This window comes from Sceloporus undulatus, chromosome 3, assembly GCF_019175285.1.
Source record: "Sceloporus undulatus isolate JIND9_A2432 ecotype Alabama chromosome 3, SceUnd_v1.1, whole genome shotgun sequence".
NCBI classification, from domain to species: domain Eukaryota; kingdom Metazoa; phylum Chordata; class Lepidosauria; order Squamata; family Phrynosomatidae; genus Sceloporus; species Sceloporus undulatus.
In genome coordinates this window covers 7,560,857-7,578,707 of record NC_056524.1, presented here as the reverse complement: position 1 = coordinate 7,578,707, position 17,851 = coordinate 7,560,857, and the positions used below count along the sequence as shown (strand labels likewise).

General features: G+C 42.9%; 1 protein-coding gene across 4 annotated transcripts in view; it reads left to right on the top strand.

The window, feature by feature from the left end:
* The window catches only part of LOC121925743 (glycerophosphodiester phosphodiesterase domain-containing protein 5-like), a 64,351-nt gene that overhangs the window by 7,845 nt on the left and 38,655 nt on the right, over positions 1–17,851 (top strand). For all 4 annotated transcript variants that reach the window (XM_042458267.1, XM_042458266.1, XM_042458268.1 and 1 more), the window contains 5 exons: positions 523–626; positions 3,770–3,863; positions 5,237–5,296; positions 9,152–9,250; positions 10,809–10,902. In XM_042458267.1, coding sequence (XP_042314201.1) covers positions 523–626; positions 3,770–3,863; positions 5,237–5,296; positions 9,152–9,250; positions 10,809–10,902 — 451 coding nt within the window. The remainder of the gene's footprint in view (positions 1–522; positions 627–3,769; positions 3,864–5,236; positions 5,297–9,151; positions 9,251–10,808; positions 10,903–17,851) is intronic.

Sequence of the window (17,851 nt, the reverse complement as noted above, 5' to 3'; positions counted from 1 at the left end):
AGTGAAGGTCTCCTGCTGTGGCAAGCCAGGAGGGCCTGACCAGGTGTCACTCCTTCTTTGGGTGTCACCTAATGTGGTCCTCATCCTCAGCACCCCCGAATTACATTACCGGAGGAACTTGAGTACATGGATAAGCTACACCAGTGCTTCCCAAACTCTAGTCCTCTAGATGTTTTTCACTTCAGCTCCCCGAAGCCTCAACCATCTTGGCCAATGGTCTGGGATTCTGGGAATCAAAATCCAAAACACCCGGAAAGCCCAAGTTTGAAAATCATTGAGTTACACATTCTACCTTTTGATCCCTTTGGCGAGGTTGCAGGGTATTCTGAAAAGGGGGCTTTGCTTGAGTTAATGCGAGAGCCAACCCTACCATCGCACACAAAGGAAGAGTGTCATGAAAGTTTAGCAAGTAGGGAAGTGGCATCACTAGGGGTGAAGCCTGCTTCACAAAATTCACAGGATGTGCAGTGTTCCATAGAGAAGATTAACTTCAATGTCTTTCTCTCTGATTCTTGCTTGTAGAGAGAGGGTATATTTTTTACAGTGCTGGTCATCACTTTCTCCTTCTGGTTCATCTTTACATACCTGTGGGGTCAAATCAGAAATGACTATCCCAGCTTTGACAGGTAGGTGACCTCATTATGTGACATCTGGAAGAGGCACTTATAAAGAATGGTCTTGTTGCTTTTCCCACCGATAAGATCATTGTATATGTTCAAACAGCACCCATATAGGCCAAAGTGGCTGAAAAATCCATTGGCAATAGTGTTGCCAGATCCTGAGTCTCCAGTTTTTGTGGGTCATCTCCAAGCAAGGTGCAAATTCTCCAGTTTTGGTGGGCACATCTCCATGTAAGAGGAGAGGGCCAGGTCCAAATCTACAGCTCAGCAAGTAGACCAGCAGCTTCCTATAATTTACAAGGCTTAATTGATCTGTTGTTCCAACTTGTCAAGGCTCTGGGGGTGAGGGGCTTTGCATTTATGTAGTTAACTTGTTCCTTCTCTGCCAGATATTGTGTTGCCAGGATTCACTCTACTCTGCATCTACTTTCTGGCTAGAGGCAAGTGGGCTAGATTAAAAATTCCTTGCCCCATTTCCCTGATCCCCTAATAATCCCATCGTTTCATCTTGGATTGGAAATAGGCCCTGGATGTGGAGGAACTTTCTGATCACTACATGATAGGGTTTAGATTCATTGGGACTCTGAGCTTCATCAGGGGTTGTGGGGACTACTAAGATGGTCAACCCCAGGAGTCTTATGGATCCAGATGGATTCCTGAAGAATCTTAGAGAGTTTTCTGTTGCCTTGGCAGGTGATCCCGTCAAAGCCCCAGCTAATCAATGGAATAGAGAAATGGCCAAGGCAGTGGACATAAAGTGTCCCTTCTCAAAAGGTTGAGCCAAGTGGTGATAAAGCGAATGGGACAAAGCTTAGAGTAATGATGGTGGAAGAGTTGGAGCAAGTCTGATCAAACACAGGCTAGAGCTCATTGGAAGATCTATGCCATAGTGAAGGTGGCAGTAAAGAAATAATATTTCTCTGCTACCATTGTACCTGCACAGTGTCACTGTGGCCAATATGAAGAAAACAAAGACCATTCAACAGCCCACTGTGACAAATTTGCAAGAGGCTTTGTGGACAAAACTGCCCGGATCTGCTCTGACTTGGATGCTGTAGTTGAGACAGGTCCAGTAGAGATAATCTTGGCATCTGCCTGTTCTGTATTATTGGATAAGTTTCAGTTTGTACAGCCTGAGGATGCAGACAGGATCCTTGGAGAAGTGAGGGCCACTACACGCATACTGGATCCTTCCTGGTTCATGAAAGCAGCTAGAGGGGGACTGGCCAAATGGGTAAGGGGAGTGCTGAGTGCCTCACAGCAGCAAGGGGCATTTCTATCCTGCCTAAAGGAGGCTGCAGTACTAAAAAAGGCCTCTCTGGGTCCCATCTTTCTGAATAATTATTGGCTAGTCTCTAATATTCCGTTCTTGGGCAAGGTTCTGGAGCTTGTGGTGGCCTCTTGGCTCCAGGGGTTTCTAGATGAAATGGATTATCTAGATCTATTTCAATCTTTCTTCAGGCCTGGTTATGAGATGGAGACAACTTTGGCTGCCTTGGTGGATGACCTAGCATCCACCAAGGTGACCAAACCTATCTTGGAATTGGACAGGGGGAGTGTTTCCCTGTTGGTTCTGCTGGACTTCTCAGGGGCTTTTGATACCATTGGCCATGGTATCCTCCTGGGCCACCTCTCTGAGATAAGACTTGGTGGTAATGTTATGCTGTGATTCCAGACATTCTTGTAGGGGCAAACCCAGAAGATGATGCTGGGGGAGTCCTATTCAGTGCCCTGGCCACTGGCTTGTGGGGTCCCTCAGGGTTCTGTGTTGTCCCCATGTTACTTAACATCTACATGAAACTGCTGGAAGAGGTCATCTCTAGTTTTGAGGTTTGGTGTCACCAGTATTTGGATGACACCAACTGTTAACACCAGAAATGTTTTTTTAAAAAATCTGTAAGACTCCTTTCCTTTTACATTCCCAGGCATGTGTAACTGTGTGTGTGAGAAAGTTAGAGAAAGACTCCAGAAAAGGACTGGAAAAGAACCTGAAACATGGCCACTGACCATCCAAAATTGCCATAAAAGCACAATAATTTTTTTGCATGAGAATTGTAGTGAAAAAAATAGTTTGAAAGGAGGTCATTAACAGATTTATCTGTATTAATAAAAATAAATGCTTTCAAAATGATATCTGACAGGAGAACAGTGGAAGAATGGCTTCATGTGATAAGTCTGAAACAATAGCAGGACTATCGCATTGCTATCATGCTAAAGAGAGCCAGCATGGTGTAGTGGTTTGAGTGTTGGACTCTGGAGAGCAGGGGTCGATTCCCTGCTCAGTCGTGGAAACCCACTGGGTGACCTTGGGCAAGTCACATATCATTATCCCCAGAAAACCCATGATAGGTAGCCCTAAGGTCACCATAAGTCTGAAACAATGTGAAGGCACACAACAACATAAACAACAATCACATTATAATGCCATAAGGCCATAAGGCTCTGAGAGGGTGATGTGATAGTCATCTTTAAATAACGGGAGGGATGTCATGTAGGAGATGGAACAAGCTTGTTTTCTGTTGCTCCAGAGACTGGGGCACTAACTAGTCGATTCAAATTACAAGAAATGAGGTTCCAAATAAATACAGTTGTCCCTCTGTTTGCACGGACTTTGAATCTGCATACCTCGCTTACTTGCGAGGGACGAACAGAGGGACTTAAAATGGGGTGTGCACCTGCGGCATGCCGCTATTCAAACCAATATGATTTCCATTTTTCGTGGTGTGTGTGTATCCTGAATGGATCCCCCACGAAAATGGAGGGACGCCTGTATTAGAAAGAACTTTTACCCTAAGAGCTGTTTGATAATGAAATAGGTTGCATTGGCCAGGCGGGGGGAGTGGAATCTCCATCTGTGGATGTCTTTAAACATTAGTGATGCTAGTTTGGCCTAGGTGGTCCTTGTGGTCCCTTCTAGCTCTGTGGTTCTACAAAAGGAATGCAAACTGAGCAAATGTGAGAGTTCTAGGCATGAGTAATTTTCAGTGTGCCTCCACAATGCTAGAAATTTGGGGAGAGCAGGAAAATTTCATGGGGGGGGGGACAGAAATGTTATCTAGGGAAGGAAGAAGAGAAACCATTGCCTGTTATTTCTTATTTTACCAGTTAGTTCTCGTGCTATATGTGATTGCTTTGTGTTAAATTTCTAGGTACAGCTTTGACAACATAGGCTTTTGGTTTCACTGGTCCACTTTTCTCCTAGTACTATGTGTGATCTTTATCGTCTACCTTTCTTTCTTAATGGTAAGTCCATTTACCGAGAAACCTGCCAGAAACTAAAATAGCTGCCAAATTTTTGTTAATCTTTGGGGCTGATACTCTATTATTCTAGTAATATACACTATATATGGTGGGACAGGCCATTGCTCAGGCTATATAGTATAGCCAGGTTTTCAAAATAGCAGTTAGACACTCAAAATTCATGACACACTGGGTTGACAAACAGGAAGCAACTATGAACAAGTTTGTGTTATGCCTCAATATGAAATGAAGGTATAGGCGGCCCTCTAAATCCACTGCAGTTAGGGATGCAGGACCGCCATGAAAGTGGAAAAAATGCAAATAAATACCCTGAGATAACGCCTTTCTAGAACTCTGTAGGTCCTCTGGCACAACTCTATGGTCAACATCTGCCAGAAGATGACTATAGAGTTGGGTTGGAGGACCTACAAATGCCTAGACAAGTGTTATCGCTAGGAATCTCTGGGTCCTGCAGTGCAATGTCTGATGAAGGTTTGCCATAGAGTTGTGCTGGAGGACATAGATATTCTTAGAGCGAACATATTAATCAAATCTGTGAATAATCAAACCTGCAAAAGTCAAAGCCACAAATGTGAAGGGCCAACTGTACTGATTTCAGTTAACTTAACCATGTGTTTCTCTGTAAAATTAGCACATTTTTCACATCTGTAAATTACAAGATGGAGACATATCTGCCTTTGTGAAAGGCCCACATCAAAATGTAGGGGTTTTTTGGCATCTTGTTGAGTCTGTATAAAAAGAAAAGCTTTCCAACCTTTGAATAGGGGACAACTTTCCCAGTGTTGCCAACAAGCCTCGAAGATATTCCCTGGAATGTTATACCAAAATCCAAAATCCCTGGAATTCCGCAAGGCATATCCCTTATAAAAATGGAACTGGTAACCCTAGGGACAGCACACATACTCCCTATATAAAAGGTCCCTGGTTCAGTCACCAGCCAATTTACTTATTTGAGCACTTAAGCAAATTTGTAGCCCTACCTTTCTAGCCAAGATATAACAAGATGTGTGAGGGTGGAACCCTATACCCAGCATGATCACTGCTTGGAGTTGTAGTCCATCTTCATTTAGCTATACAATTTCCACCTTAAAATTCCCAGCCTCATCTCCCATCGTGGCTTCAGATTTTCAGAACTCTCCCTCTTCTTCTGTGTTTTTTAAAAATGTTATGTTCCCTTTAAATTCCATCTGTGCTAGCAAACTTAAACTTGAAATTAATTACTAACAAATATATACTGTAACTCCCTTCTTCAATCAGTGGCTGAACTGCCATGGTGTCACAAAATGTTGTAACGACCTTTGGCTGCAGGTCCCTGGGATATATTATAACTAAGCATCTGCTAATGCTTTTCATAGGTCATAGCAGTGTGTCTGCTGTCATGCACTCAAGAGCTGTATCTGCACTGGATTCACAAGGTAAAATCAGTTAACCAACTGGATTGTCCTTGAAAACATATAATTAAGATTTTATTGTCTCAAAAGAATTCACTTTGTCTCAGTTCCAAAAACAAAGCCACAATTTTCTTGCAGAAGAAGCAATATGGGCCTTGATCCTATTGCTTATCATGACTACTACTTGAATCAATTGTAGTCACAGATATGTTGTTTTAAGATCCAGTTGACCCAGAGTGATGAGCTCTCGAACTAGGGTTGCTGGAATGAAAACTGGGGCTTGATCCTCTACCTTTAATAGTTGTGTATGGTGATTCTATGAATGAGAAACCTCCAGGGTACCCTCAGTCACCAACTGCCCTTAGTCTTACAGACTCAGAGCTGTGGCTTCCTTGGTTGTTCCATTCCACCTGTAGTTTGGTCTCCTTGCTTGTCTGCTGCTGTCCACTTTACCAAGGATACATGTGCATCACATTGTCTCACGACGGATCCAAATGACAATAGACCCAGTTTGATAATTTCTAGCGAAGGAAGCCATGAAAGAAATAGAAAAGATCCTAAAGAGTAAAGACATACAACTGAGCACTAAAGTCAGAATTGTATATGCTATTGTATTCCAGAGAGTATGAATGTGAAAACTGGACAATGAAGAAAGTGGATTAAAAAAAACCCAACTCATTTGAGATGTGGTGCTGGAGAAGAGTGCTGAGAATACTGTGGGCAGCCCAAACAAACAAACAAGCAAACAAACAGGTCCTTGAACAAATCAAGCCTGAACTCTCCCTGGAAGCCAAGATGATAAAACTGAGGCTGTTGTACTTTGGCCATATCATGAGAAGGCATGACTCATTAAAAAAGACAATAATGCTAGGAAAGGTAGAAGACAGTAGAAAGAGAAGAAGACCACATGCTAGATGGTTAGAGTCACTTAGCAGGCCATCTAGTGTCACTTAGCAGGCCAATAAACAGAGCAGTGGAGAATAGGGGGTCTTGGGGATGTCTCATCCAAAGGGTCTCCATGAGTCGAGGTCAACTTGAGAACAGTTAACAATAACAGGAGCAAGAGGTTAGTCTTGATTTGCCCTTGGACTAATTTGTTTGTCTTGTTAGCAGTTTGTGATATCCACTAAATTGTCTTCCAGCATCACTTTTCAGATAAATGGATTTTCTTCCTGACAGATTTCTTCACTATCCAGCTTCCTCAACGATACATAGAAAGTTGAAATAGTGTGACCTGATGATTTTGACTTTGGTGTTTAAAGATAAGTCTTTTCACTTGTCTATTTCCTTCGAGGCCAACTTTTCCAAGTCTTAAGGAGCCCTGGTGGAGCAGTGATTAATCTCCTTAGTCTCTAAGGTGCTGCTCTTAACAGTTAATGACACTCTTTTCTGACAGATGTGTCCAAGTGTCATTGGCACCCACATTACTGTCTCTTTTGGTGCCAAGTTATTTCTCTCTCTCTCTCTCTCTTTTATCACCCAGGCCTTTCATTTGGCAGAACGTGGGAAGAGTTACATTATGGACTGCAGATCCCAGAATCCTGTAGCCAGAATGGTCACTGGCTTCTGGGAGTTTTAGTCCAAAAATGTAACGTTGCTGTGCTCCCTTGAACAGCAGGACCAGCAGTTCTGTAGGCAACCTTAACTAGGCAGGAATAGACCAGGAAGAGAGAATGAGCATATGATGTTTAGTTCCTCCTGTTACCCAGCTTCTCAGAGCGAAAAGCTATATATTCCCCACTATCTTTCATGGGCACCCCATTTGCCAGGTATACTCGACTATAAATTGACCTCATGTATAAGTCAAGGACAGGTTTTGAGGCCAAAATTATGGATCTTGACATGACCCGTGGATAGGTCGAGGGTAAAACTTGGGGGCATGTAACAAATGATCTAAAGCAAAGGAAAATAATGTCAAAGAACTTAAAAAATCCCAGCAGGCATAACTCTATGTGCTCACACTAAAGAGTGAATGGATGAGAGAGTAGAGGGAGGTTAGTGATTCCAGGGCAGATTACACTCTTGCCTTTCACCAGGGAACAGTTCCTTTTTAAATAAGAGTTAAAGTACAGTGCTTACATTGATACATGGATAAGTCGACTCAGGTTTTTGGGTCAATTGTTGACTAAAATTTCTGGACATATACATGAGTATATAGTGAGCTTCCTGCTCCACTCACTGCCTATTACTCACAGCACTGGCTACGCAAATAGGTTAATATTGTCATAGAGACAGTTAAAAAACACACCATTCACACCCTCCAACTGTCCCAGTTTCATCCCAATTAACTGTATGTTTTCAGCTTCTTTTAAAATGTCTCAGTTTCTCCTCCTCTCATGTTCTCTCCTTGCTTAGGTCAGTTGCTGCAAAATAAGTTCAAAGTACAAAAGTGGGGTAGCAGACAAGAAGGGGCAGAATTTTGCCCTTCCTTGTAAACTGGTCTCCTACCTTGTGTGTTCTACCTTGTTCAGCCATGCATGTCCCAGTTTTCTTTTGTGAAATGTTGGGGAATAGACTCCTCACACCTCTTACGTGGCATGGAAGGTCACTTTTGTTGGAGGATATACTGTATGTACTCATCTATAAGTCTAGAACATTTAGTCGAAAAATTAACTCAAAAACCCTAAGTCGACTTATCCACGGGTCAATGGAAGTACTGTACTTTGACTCTTTTAAAAAAGGAACCATCCCCTGCTGAAAGCGAAGAGTGTAATCTGTCATGAAACCAGTGGCTCCCTTCTGCTATTTCAGCCTTTAGTGTGAACACAAACAGTTTCGCCTGCTGAAATTTTGTAATTTCTTTGGCATTGTTTTGCTTGGTTTCATCCTTAGATCCTTGTTTATACCTGAGAGAACACCTATAAATGCCTAGAGAAGTGTCCTCTCTAGGAACATCTAGTGGCGCAGTGGCTAAATGCCTGTACTGCAGACACTCACTCACAAACCATAAGGATGCGAGTTCAATACCAGCAAAAGGGTTCAAGCTCAACTCAGGCTTGCATCCTTCTGAGGAGGCCACTAAAATGAGTACCCATATTGTTGGGGGCAATTAGTTTACACATTGTAAACCACCTAGGGAGTGCTTAAGTGCACTGATAAGTGGTATAGAAATGTATTTGCTATTGCTATTCTCCAGCACAATTCTTTGGTCAGCTTCCAGCAGAATTGCACTGGAGGACTTAGAGATTCCCAGAGAGAACATATTAATCAAAACTGCAAATAATCAAATCTGCAAAGTCAAAGCTGCAAATGTGGAGGGCCATCTGTCTATCTGAGCTTCTGGTAAATAACCAGGATATATTTGTAAGGTAAAAATAAGACTTACTTTATTGTTACAAAATATTGATCTAGCATCTAGGAAGGTAAGTAATCAGTAAAAGAAAATTAAACTTAGTACGAGGGTCCCTAGAGTTGACCCTCATGTGTGCAGGTAAGAAGAAACACATCTTCAAAAGCATAGCCTTGAAGCTGCATCCATCTTAATTAGAGTGTGGAGGGAAAAGCCTTAAAACAAAGACTCATAAAACTTCTTAACCTTTTGTAGAGTGGGAGAAGATAGGAAGTGACCTCTTCACAGTCACATTGATCAAACTGACCATACAGATAATCAATGCAGCTAGAAAGTCAACCTTCCATTTCTCCTAATTCCATAAACAGAAGCATTGATGCAATACTCCAACACCTTTGAGCAATTTGTTCCCCAAAATTTTTTGTTGGAGGTTTGGTGGTAGTATGGTACAGCTTTCAAGAGTTTTGGTGGACCACCCCTGTTGTAAAACTTGGAGGTTCTGCTTAGGGTTGTCCAATGGGCTTAGCTCTTCTTTGCTGCAACCACAAAGAAGGAGTTTGGTAAATGATTTCTAACATTTGATCTTACAGATGGGGACACTGTTCATCCTTGGTCTCTGCATTTTGGCTTTTATCATAATAACATTTCTGTGGACAAACCAATGGGCCACATTATCCCTGTCATTTCAGGTAAGAAAAGGTAGATGTGTCTCACCAAGGAAATCTTATTTTGGTGGGGATGGATGGGACCCACAGAAGCTGCTTTCACATGGGAAATGTCAACACTGAAACCGAAGTGAATAAAAATTCGCCATGCTTCCAAATTTCCACCCTCCACTGATTTTGCAGCTATGGGAGGAATGCATACCCTCCAACTGTCCCAATTTGGCAGGGACCATCCAGATTAATGCCCTGCCATTCCACTTTTTCAGCTTTTTCAGAACTGTCCCAGTTTGTCACTCCATCTCCCACTTCCCTCCTTTGTCCTCAGCTTACTTCGATTGCTGCAAACTGAATTCAAAGAGCAAAAGTTGTTTGATTGAATTGTTGCCTAAATTGCAAGGGGTCCCAAGAGGGCCACCAACTTATTGTATCCAATGGGAAATTTAATTTAGCTCAATAATTTAGCAACAAGAGGGCCAGGATAATTTATGGCCGGGCCATCTAATCCAATTCCTTACCATTCAGGAATATATAATATGCTCCTGGGTGCTCCTGGATCAGTCACTCCAGATGACGAATCAGGTTAATGCGATGGTCAGGAGTGCCTGTTATCAGCTTTGGCTGATACACCAGCTGTACCCTTTCCTGGAAGTTAGGGACCTCAAAACTATAGTGCATGTGCTGGCAACCTCCCACCTTGATTTCTGTAATGCACTCTACCCTCATGCTTGGTCCGGAAACTTCAATTAGTACAGAACATGTAAGCCAGATTGGTCTCAGGGACAACTAGACGAGACCATATAACACCGATCTTAAGATCACTTCACTGGCTGCGCAGTAGTTTCCAGGCCCAGTACAAGGTGTTGGTTATCACCTTTAAAGCCATAAATGGCTTGGGTCCAATTTATCTTTGGGACTGCCTCCTTCCATACAATCCACCCTGCGTACTCAGGTCCTTTGGGAGGATTTTGTTGCAACCTATAAAAACCAGATTGTCTGCAACCGCCCAGAGGACCTTTTTGGCAACTGCTCCCAGATTATGGAATGGCCTGGAGGATGAGAGCCATCATATACAGTGCTGTGTAAATTTACAGCGCTTTATAAATAAAGGATAATAATAATAATAATAATAATAATAATAATAATAACCACCTTAAACAGCTTTTAAAAAGTTGTTAAGACAGATCTCTTCCAGCAGGCCTTTCCTGAATAGATACCCAACCACCAAAAAGAAAACCTGGACACTGATTTTTTTGCTGCAGTCACTGTTGCTTGTTGTTTATTATTTTAAGTTATGTTTTATATTGTAAATTGTTTAATTGTATTTTAAGGGGGATGGGATTGGGGGATATGGACTGCATATTTTAATGTTGTAAGCCACCCCCAATTGCATTGCGTAGAGGGAGGGATAAAAATTATTATTATTATTATTATTATTATTATTATTATTACAGCACTCTTAAAAGATGTCCGTCCAATCTGTGCTTAAAGACACCACCATCCGAGGCAGTCTGCTCCACTATTGAAAGCTCTTATAGTAAGTTCAAAAGGAAATGAAACAGTGGCTTTTTTGTCTTCTCAATAGGTCACAGCTCCCTTTTTCCACTTGGGTGGCATCCTCATCATGATCTTCTTGGCTTGGCCAGTGGCAAAGCATTTCTTTCATATGGAAAACAAAGGTACAGTCACTCCGGGTAGTAACCGTGGCAACCCCTTGCTAGAATCATCTTTAGTATCTGGTACATTTCTTCCATAATCAAAAATTTGGCGGTGATTCTGAGAAGTTAAACCTAAACTTAGGCTCACCTCCTTGCTCCCAAAGAACAATATGGTGATGTGTGGGACCAGTCTTTGCTAAATATTTAACAGGGATCATGGGGGAAGAGAGAGCACATAGCTCAGGGCAGATCATATGCTTTGCCTGTGGAATTTCCTGGGTACAGTTCCTAACATCCCCAGCAAAAAGTAGCAGGCACAGGGTTGGAAGAGACTCCCAGGCCATCTAATCCAACCTGATTTTGCCATGCAGGAAGACATAATCAAAACACCCTCGAGAGATGGCCAGCCAGCCTCTGTTTAAAGACCTCCAAGGAAGGACGCGCCACCACACTCAAAGGCAACGTCATCCACTGCCAAACAGCTCTTACCATCAGGAAGTTTTTCCTAATGTTTAAGTGCAACACCTTTTCCTGTAGCTTGAATCCATTGCTCCATGTCCTAGTCCAGTGATGGTGAACCTTTTACAGACCGAGTGCCCAAACTGCAACCCAGACCCCACTTATTTATTGCAAAGTGCCACATCACTCTGTCTTTCTAGTAAGAAACTCAGGCAAACGCTGTGCTAGGGTGACAGCATGTGTGTCCATAGAGATATTGGTCAATATCTTTTAAACATTTTTCTTTGTATATGTTGCTCTGCCATGTGACCCTGGGGCCATAGTGCCAAAAGGAGGCACAGTTGGATCTCTGCTGGTAGCCAAGTGGGTCAAAAGCCACATGAAGGTTGCACATCTTACCTTTCACCGCCATTTATTTATTTCATTATTTTAAAACTAGCAACATCACCCTTCACCTCAACAGGTTGTGTGCTCACTAGGAAAAAAATGGAGATCTGTTATGCTAAGGTGATGAAGCCATCCTAAAATCCCAGGGCAAACAAGGCAAACAAGTATGTCTTGAGCCCCAGTGGCTTGTGGACTGAGGGACAGGGTTGCCTCACTCCCAAAGGGTGCTGCTCCCCTCTGGCTTGGATCAGAAGCTGTGAGCCATGATCTTGACCTCTGGACTGGAAAGACAGTAACGGCAGCACCAGTTAGATTTTGTTAGGAAGGGAACCTCAATACCAGGGTGCCTTTGAAATAACAAGAAACAAAAGAGAGCCAGTGGTTTAAGTATTGGGCTACGACTCCAGAGATCAGGGTTTGATTCCCTGCTCAGCCATGGAAACTCACTGGGTGACCTCAGGCAAGTCACACTTTCTCAGCCTCAGAGGAAGGCAACCCTATGTACAATTCTCAACCCTAGAAATCCCTGTGATAGGTTTGCCTTAGGGTTGACTTAACATATTTAGTAAAGGGCCATCCAGTTCATTACCATTCTGCCATGCAGAAACACACAATTCAAGCATTCCCAACAGATGGCCATCCTATTTCTGTTTAAAGTTAAGCGATGACATGATAGTCATGTTTAAATATTTGAAGGGATGTCGTATTGAGGATGGAGCAATCTTGTTTTCTGCTGCTTCAGAGATGGAGTCAAACTACAGGAAAAGAGATTCTACCTCAACACTAGAAAGAACTTGCTGACACTAAAACATTGTTTAACAGTGGCATATGCTGCTCCAGAGTGTTCTGGAGTCTCCTTCTTTGGAGATTTTTAAAAAGAGGTTGGATGGCCGTCTGTTGGGAATGTTTTGGTTGTGTCTTCTTGCATGGCAGGAGTTTGGATTGGATGACCTTTGTGGTCTCTTCCAATTCTATAATCTATAATCCGATTTGGAAGCAAAAAAGGAAAAGAAAAAAAGAAATAGAAAAGATCTGTGAAAACAAGCTCCCCACACAACAATAATTATTTATTGTTGTTATGTACCTTCAAGCAACCCCCAATTTATAGTGATCCTTTCATTGGGTTTTCTTGGCAGGATTGCTTCAGTGGAGGTTTACCTTTGCCTTATTCTAAGGCTGAGAGAGTGTGATTTGCACAAGGCCACAACACACATTTCCATGGTGAGCGAGGATTTGAACCCTGGTCTCCCACAGTCCTAGTCCCACTCCCAAACCATTATGCTACTTTGGTTCTCACACTGCTTGGTTATTATTTTTCACTTTGATTTTTCATCTGCACAGAACCCAGAGGCACATAATTCATCACAGAAATCAACACCGTTGGACCCAATGTCATGGATGAATCCACAGTGTGTCGTCTGACTGATGCCAACGAAAGTTTGAGAAACGAGATTTGGGACCTGAGGGACTTGGCCGCCAACCTTGATAATGAAAAGCAGGAGATTATTGCGCAGAATAAGTTGATGAAAGAGCACAACAAAAGCCTGGAAGCCAAAATTGACTGTTTCCAGGCCATGGCGGAAGATTTTCAAAAGGAAGAAGAAGAACTCCAGGGGATATTAAGGCAGCTGGAAGAGACGATCACACAACTGGAGTCCCAAAACAACACCTTGAAAGGAACCAACAAGATGCTCAGGACTGAGGTACAAACAGTGTCCAGCCACATTGTTTTGTTTCAAGATTATAAGGCTGTGCAAGACCAGGATATCGTCCGGATGAAGCAGGTGATGGTACACATCGTAGCGTACTTCAAGCAACTGGAGGCAAAAATCGAAAGAGCCGAACAGCAGTATGTTGAGGAACAGAGTCACACTATTGAGCTGAGACGCACTTTGGAGGAGCTGGAACAAATCCGTGAAGTTCAGGAAAATGAGATCTTCTGCCTCAGAGAGCAACTGGAAGAGGCATCGTTGCTGAGGTCCGAATCAAAGGAGAACATGGAATTCCCTTCTTTGCTGCATGAAATGGTGCAAGCTAAGCTGGTCCAAGACTCCCTGGCCGTGCAGAATGGCATTCTCCTCCTCCTGTCCAAAGTCGTATGGCTGTTCTTGGCGACCATTGTCTGTCTGGGGTTCTTTAACCTTTCAGTCAAATTATATGTCTCCCTGTTCTACAAGGATTTGGAATCGGGAAGCCAATCCCTGATGTTTCCAGACTACTTCAGCTTGCTGTCAGAAATTTTCTATCCACATCACATGAAGAAGCCCAACGGACTGTTGCCATGCTGAGAGCAATGCTGATGCTGCTTGTGAAAAACCAACCAACCAACCAACCACAGTTTGGCAGGACCAGCCTTAAATTCTTGTCTCAAAATGTGTGCATTCACAATTAAAAGGAACCCAGCACTTTAAAATATACATAAGTGAATGTATCCTCATCTCAGCTGCCATCTAATACCTCTTCGTTTCCAGAGTGTTTGGTCCCTTTTACAAAATAACCTAGGCTTTGTCTACATGGGTCATTTACCCTCAATCCCACCCACCCCGGGTCACTGTGTCCTATTTGCATGATGCAGGGCCAAAACTCTGATTCGGGTCTGGACTGTCTTCATGACACCCATATTTGATTCTGACCGATGCCAATGGTCAGATCCCTAACCCACATTTAAATAACTCAACGTTTGCTGCAGGTTTTCAGCTGCCTTTGCAGTAATGCCAGCAACTGCCTTGTGAACTGCCTGGCATTCTTGCTGGGGGAATAACTCAATCTGAGGTCAGAATGGAGTGCCCAACATTGATAGTATGGCTAGGCACCTTGTTTTGATCTCAGCAATGGCACGATGTGGGAAGATCCATTGTTCAACATAAAAGCAGAAAATCTGCAGCAAAAGAGAGCAGTTAGGGAGTGAATTTGGAGTGAATTCAGGGCCAGAATACTCAAGAAGCAGTGCAGAATATTTTGATAAACGTAGACCTGCCCCTAGACTTCTGTGTTTGTAGGGTTGCCAGATCTCCAGGCAGATGCTGAGGGTACAAACTCCTCAGTTTTGGGGAGATCAGCATGAGGAAAAGCCTGGGCAATTATTTATATGTTTATTTGATTGATTGATTTCTATGCCGCCTTTCTCCCAGAAAGGGACCCAAGGCGGCTCACAAAGAAAAATTCTCTAACAAACATATTACAATAAAACAAGTCTCCAGCTCACCTAGTAGAGCAGTACTTTGTTGCAATTTGCAAGGTTTAATTGCTTTGTTGCTGCAGCTTGCAAAGACTCCAGGCTCTCTGTGTGTGTGTTTGTGTCTGAGTGTGTGTGTGTGTTCTCGAATGACAAACGTGAGCAATTGTAGTTGGTACTTAATGCATAATAGCATTTAGCATTTACATTTCTATACTTCTTCATAGTGAACTCACCACTCTCTAAGCAGGGACGTAGCCAGGATTTTGGGAAGGGGGGTCCAGAAGAAGGGCCACCATTATAATGAGGCTTGGGCATGGCGGTGCAGCAGCACACACTGTATCTAACAGAAGGGGGGTCCGGACCCCTTGGCTACGTCCCTCCTCTAAGCCAGTGATTCTTCATCTTTGGTCCTCTGGATGCTTTGGACTTCAATTCCCAGAATTCCTGAGCATTGGCCATACTGGCTGTATTTCTTGAAACCTGAAGCCCAAAATGTCTGGAGGTTCAAAGATTGAGAACCACTGCTCTAAGCCATTTACAACCTGTAAACCAATTGCCTCCAACAAGCTGGGTACTCATTTTAGCGACGAAAGGATGTAAGGCTGAGTCAAACTCGGAGCCCTGGAATTGAACTCACAGCCTTGTGGCTGCGGTATTGGCATTTAATCAATGTGCAACCAGGGCATAACACTCAATAACATTGCCAAAGGCTATCCCTGGGCTTTGTGTTTTGGCCTGGAAACCTCAGGACCTGGAATAGTCCTGAACTCATAATCCTATGTGTTTGCCTCATTCAAACACATCATCTAGAAAGAGCTTGGGAAAGTAACTTTTTGCATAATAAGCCCAGGGGAGGAACTACAGTCAATGAACATGTAGTGCAGTATCCATGCCTGCACTAGATTGATGATACTTAGAAATGGCCACTGCACCTTCAACAGCTGTGTAGAAAAGAGAATTGCAGCAGGTGTTGCTTGTCACCCAACCAGGTAACAAGCCACACCTGGTTAAATTCCCTCTTCTACACAATTATTGAAGGCACAGGAGCTCTTTCCAGTTTTCATCCTGGTGACCTTAGAAGGGGGAACTTCACATTGAAATTGTTTTCTTCACTCCAAATAAAATTTGTCCTCAGAAAACTAATAAATCAGGAAGACAGTTTTATATACAAAACTGGTACAATCCAACAAATTTGTATCCTATGATTTGTATCCTGTGACATGGATGAAAGAATAGGGGGCATGCTTAACAAATTTGCAGATGACACCAAATTAAGGGGAGTAGCTAATACTCCAGAGGAGAGGATCAAAACTCAAAACGACCTGAATAGACTAGAAAGCTGAGCCAAAACTAACAAAATGAACTTCAACAGGGAGAAATGTAAGATATTGCACTTAGGCAGAAAAAACAAAATGCATAGATATAGGATGGGGGACACCTGGCTTAAGGAGACTAAGTGTGAAAGGGGTCTAGGAGTCCTAGTACACCACACATTGAACATGAGTCAACAGTATGATGCAGCAGCTAAAAAGGCCAATGTGATTCTAAGGCTGCATCAATAGAAGTATAGTGTCTAGATCAAGGGAAGTAATAGTGCCACTCTATTCTGCTTTGGTCAGGCACCACCTGGAATACTGTGTGCAGTTCTGGGCAAAACAATTCAAAAAGGATGTTGAGAAACTGGAGCGTGTCCAGAAGAGAATGATGACAGGTCTGTCCAGAATGATGGCAGGTCTGAAAATCATGCCCTATAAGGAATGGCTTAGGGAGCTGGGGATGTTTAGCCAGGAGAAGAGAAGGTTAAGAGGTGATATGATAGCCCAGTTTAAGTATTTGAAGGGATGTCATATTAAGGAGGGAGCAAGCTTGTTTTCTGCCAGAGACTAGGACATGGAGCAATGGATGCAAGCTCCAGGAAAAGCGATTCCACCTCAACATTAGGAGGAACTTCCTGACAGTAAGGGCTGTTTGACTGTGGAACAAACTCCCTCGGAGTGTAGTGGACTCTCCTTCCTTAGAGGTCTTTAAGCAGAGGCTGGATGGACATCTGTCAGGGATGCTTTGATTGGGACTTCCTGTATGGCAGAATGGGGTTGGACTGGATGGTCCTTACGGTCTCTTCCAACTCTATGATTCTATGATTATCAGTACATGTAGTCTGACTCTCAAATTCACTCAGTGGAAAGAAAATGGTTGACACTCAATTCATGACAGACCTGAGTGTATGGAGTGAATTATATGGGAGGAGGTAATCCTTTAAGTAACCTGGGCACAAGCCATGTAGGGCTGCGTAAATAAAAAAAGTATTTGCCCGCTGACAGAACAATAACAAAGTGGAAGTCAGTTGAGCCTCCCATGTCTGTTTGTGTATGTGCCTTCAAGCCCCTGTCAACTCTTGGCAACCCCATGAATTTCATAGGGCTCTCTTAAGCAAGGGATATTCAGAGGTGGCTTTGCTAGTTCCTTTCCCTAAAACAGAGACTACAGCACCTGTTATTGGTTGGTAGTCTCCCATCCAAGTACTAGCCAGGGCTGCCCATGTGTAGCTTACAAGATCAGATGGAAATCTGGTGCCTTTTGGTCCCCACTGAACTTCCCATGGGAGGGAATTCCATAGCCTAGGAAGGACCCCCATGTCTTTTAGTCATCTGAAAGGTCTGCTCCCTGTCTGTGCAATTCCCTTTCTTGGAAGACTAAGTTAGACCCCTGCGCTCCTCCCCTTTCACCAGCCGGGAAATGTTTTTTTCATTCATTTATTTAATAAATAATAACAATAATAATAAAAATGTTATTTGTGTTTCCCCGTCTCTCCCAATTGGATTGAAGCGGGGTTACAGACTAATAAAAACACAGTACATATGATTAAAATTCTCCAACCCATTGTGAGGTTTAAAACCAACATATTAACTAATGGTTAAGAATAACCATACAATACATAATACAATA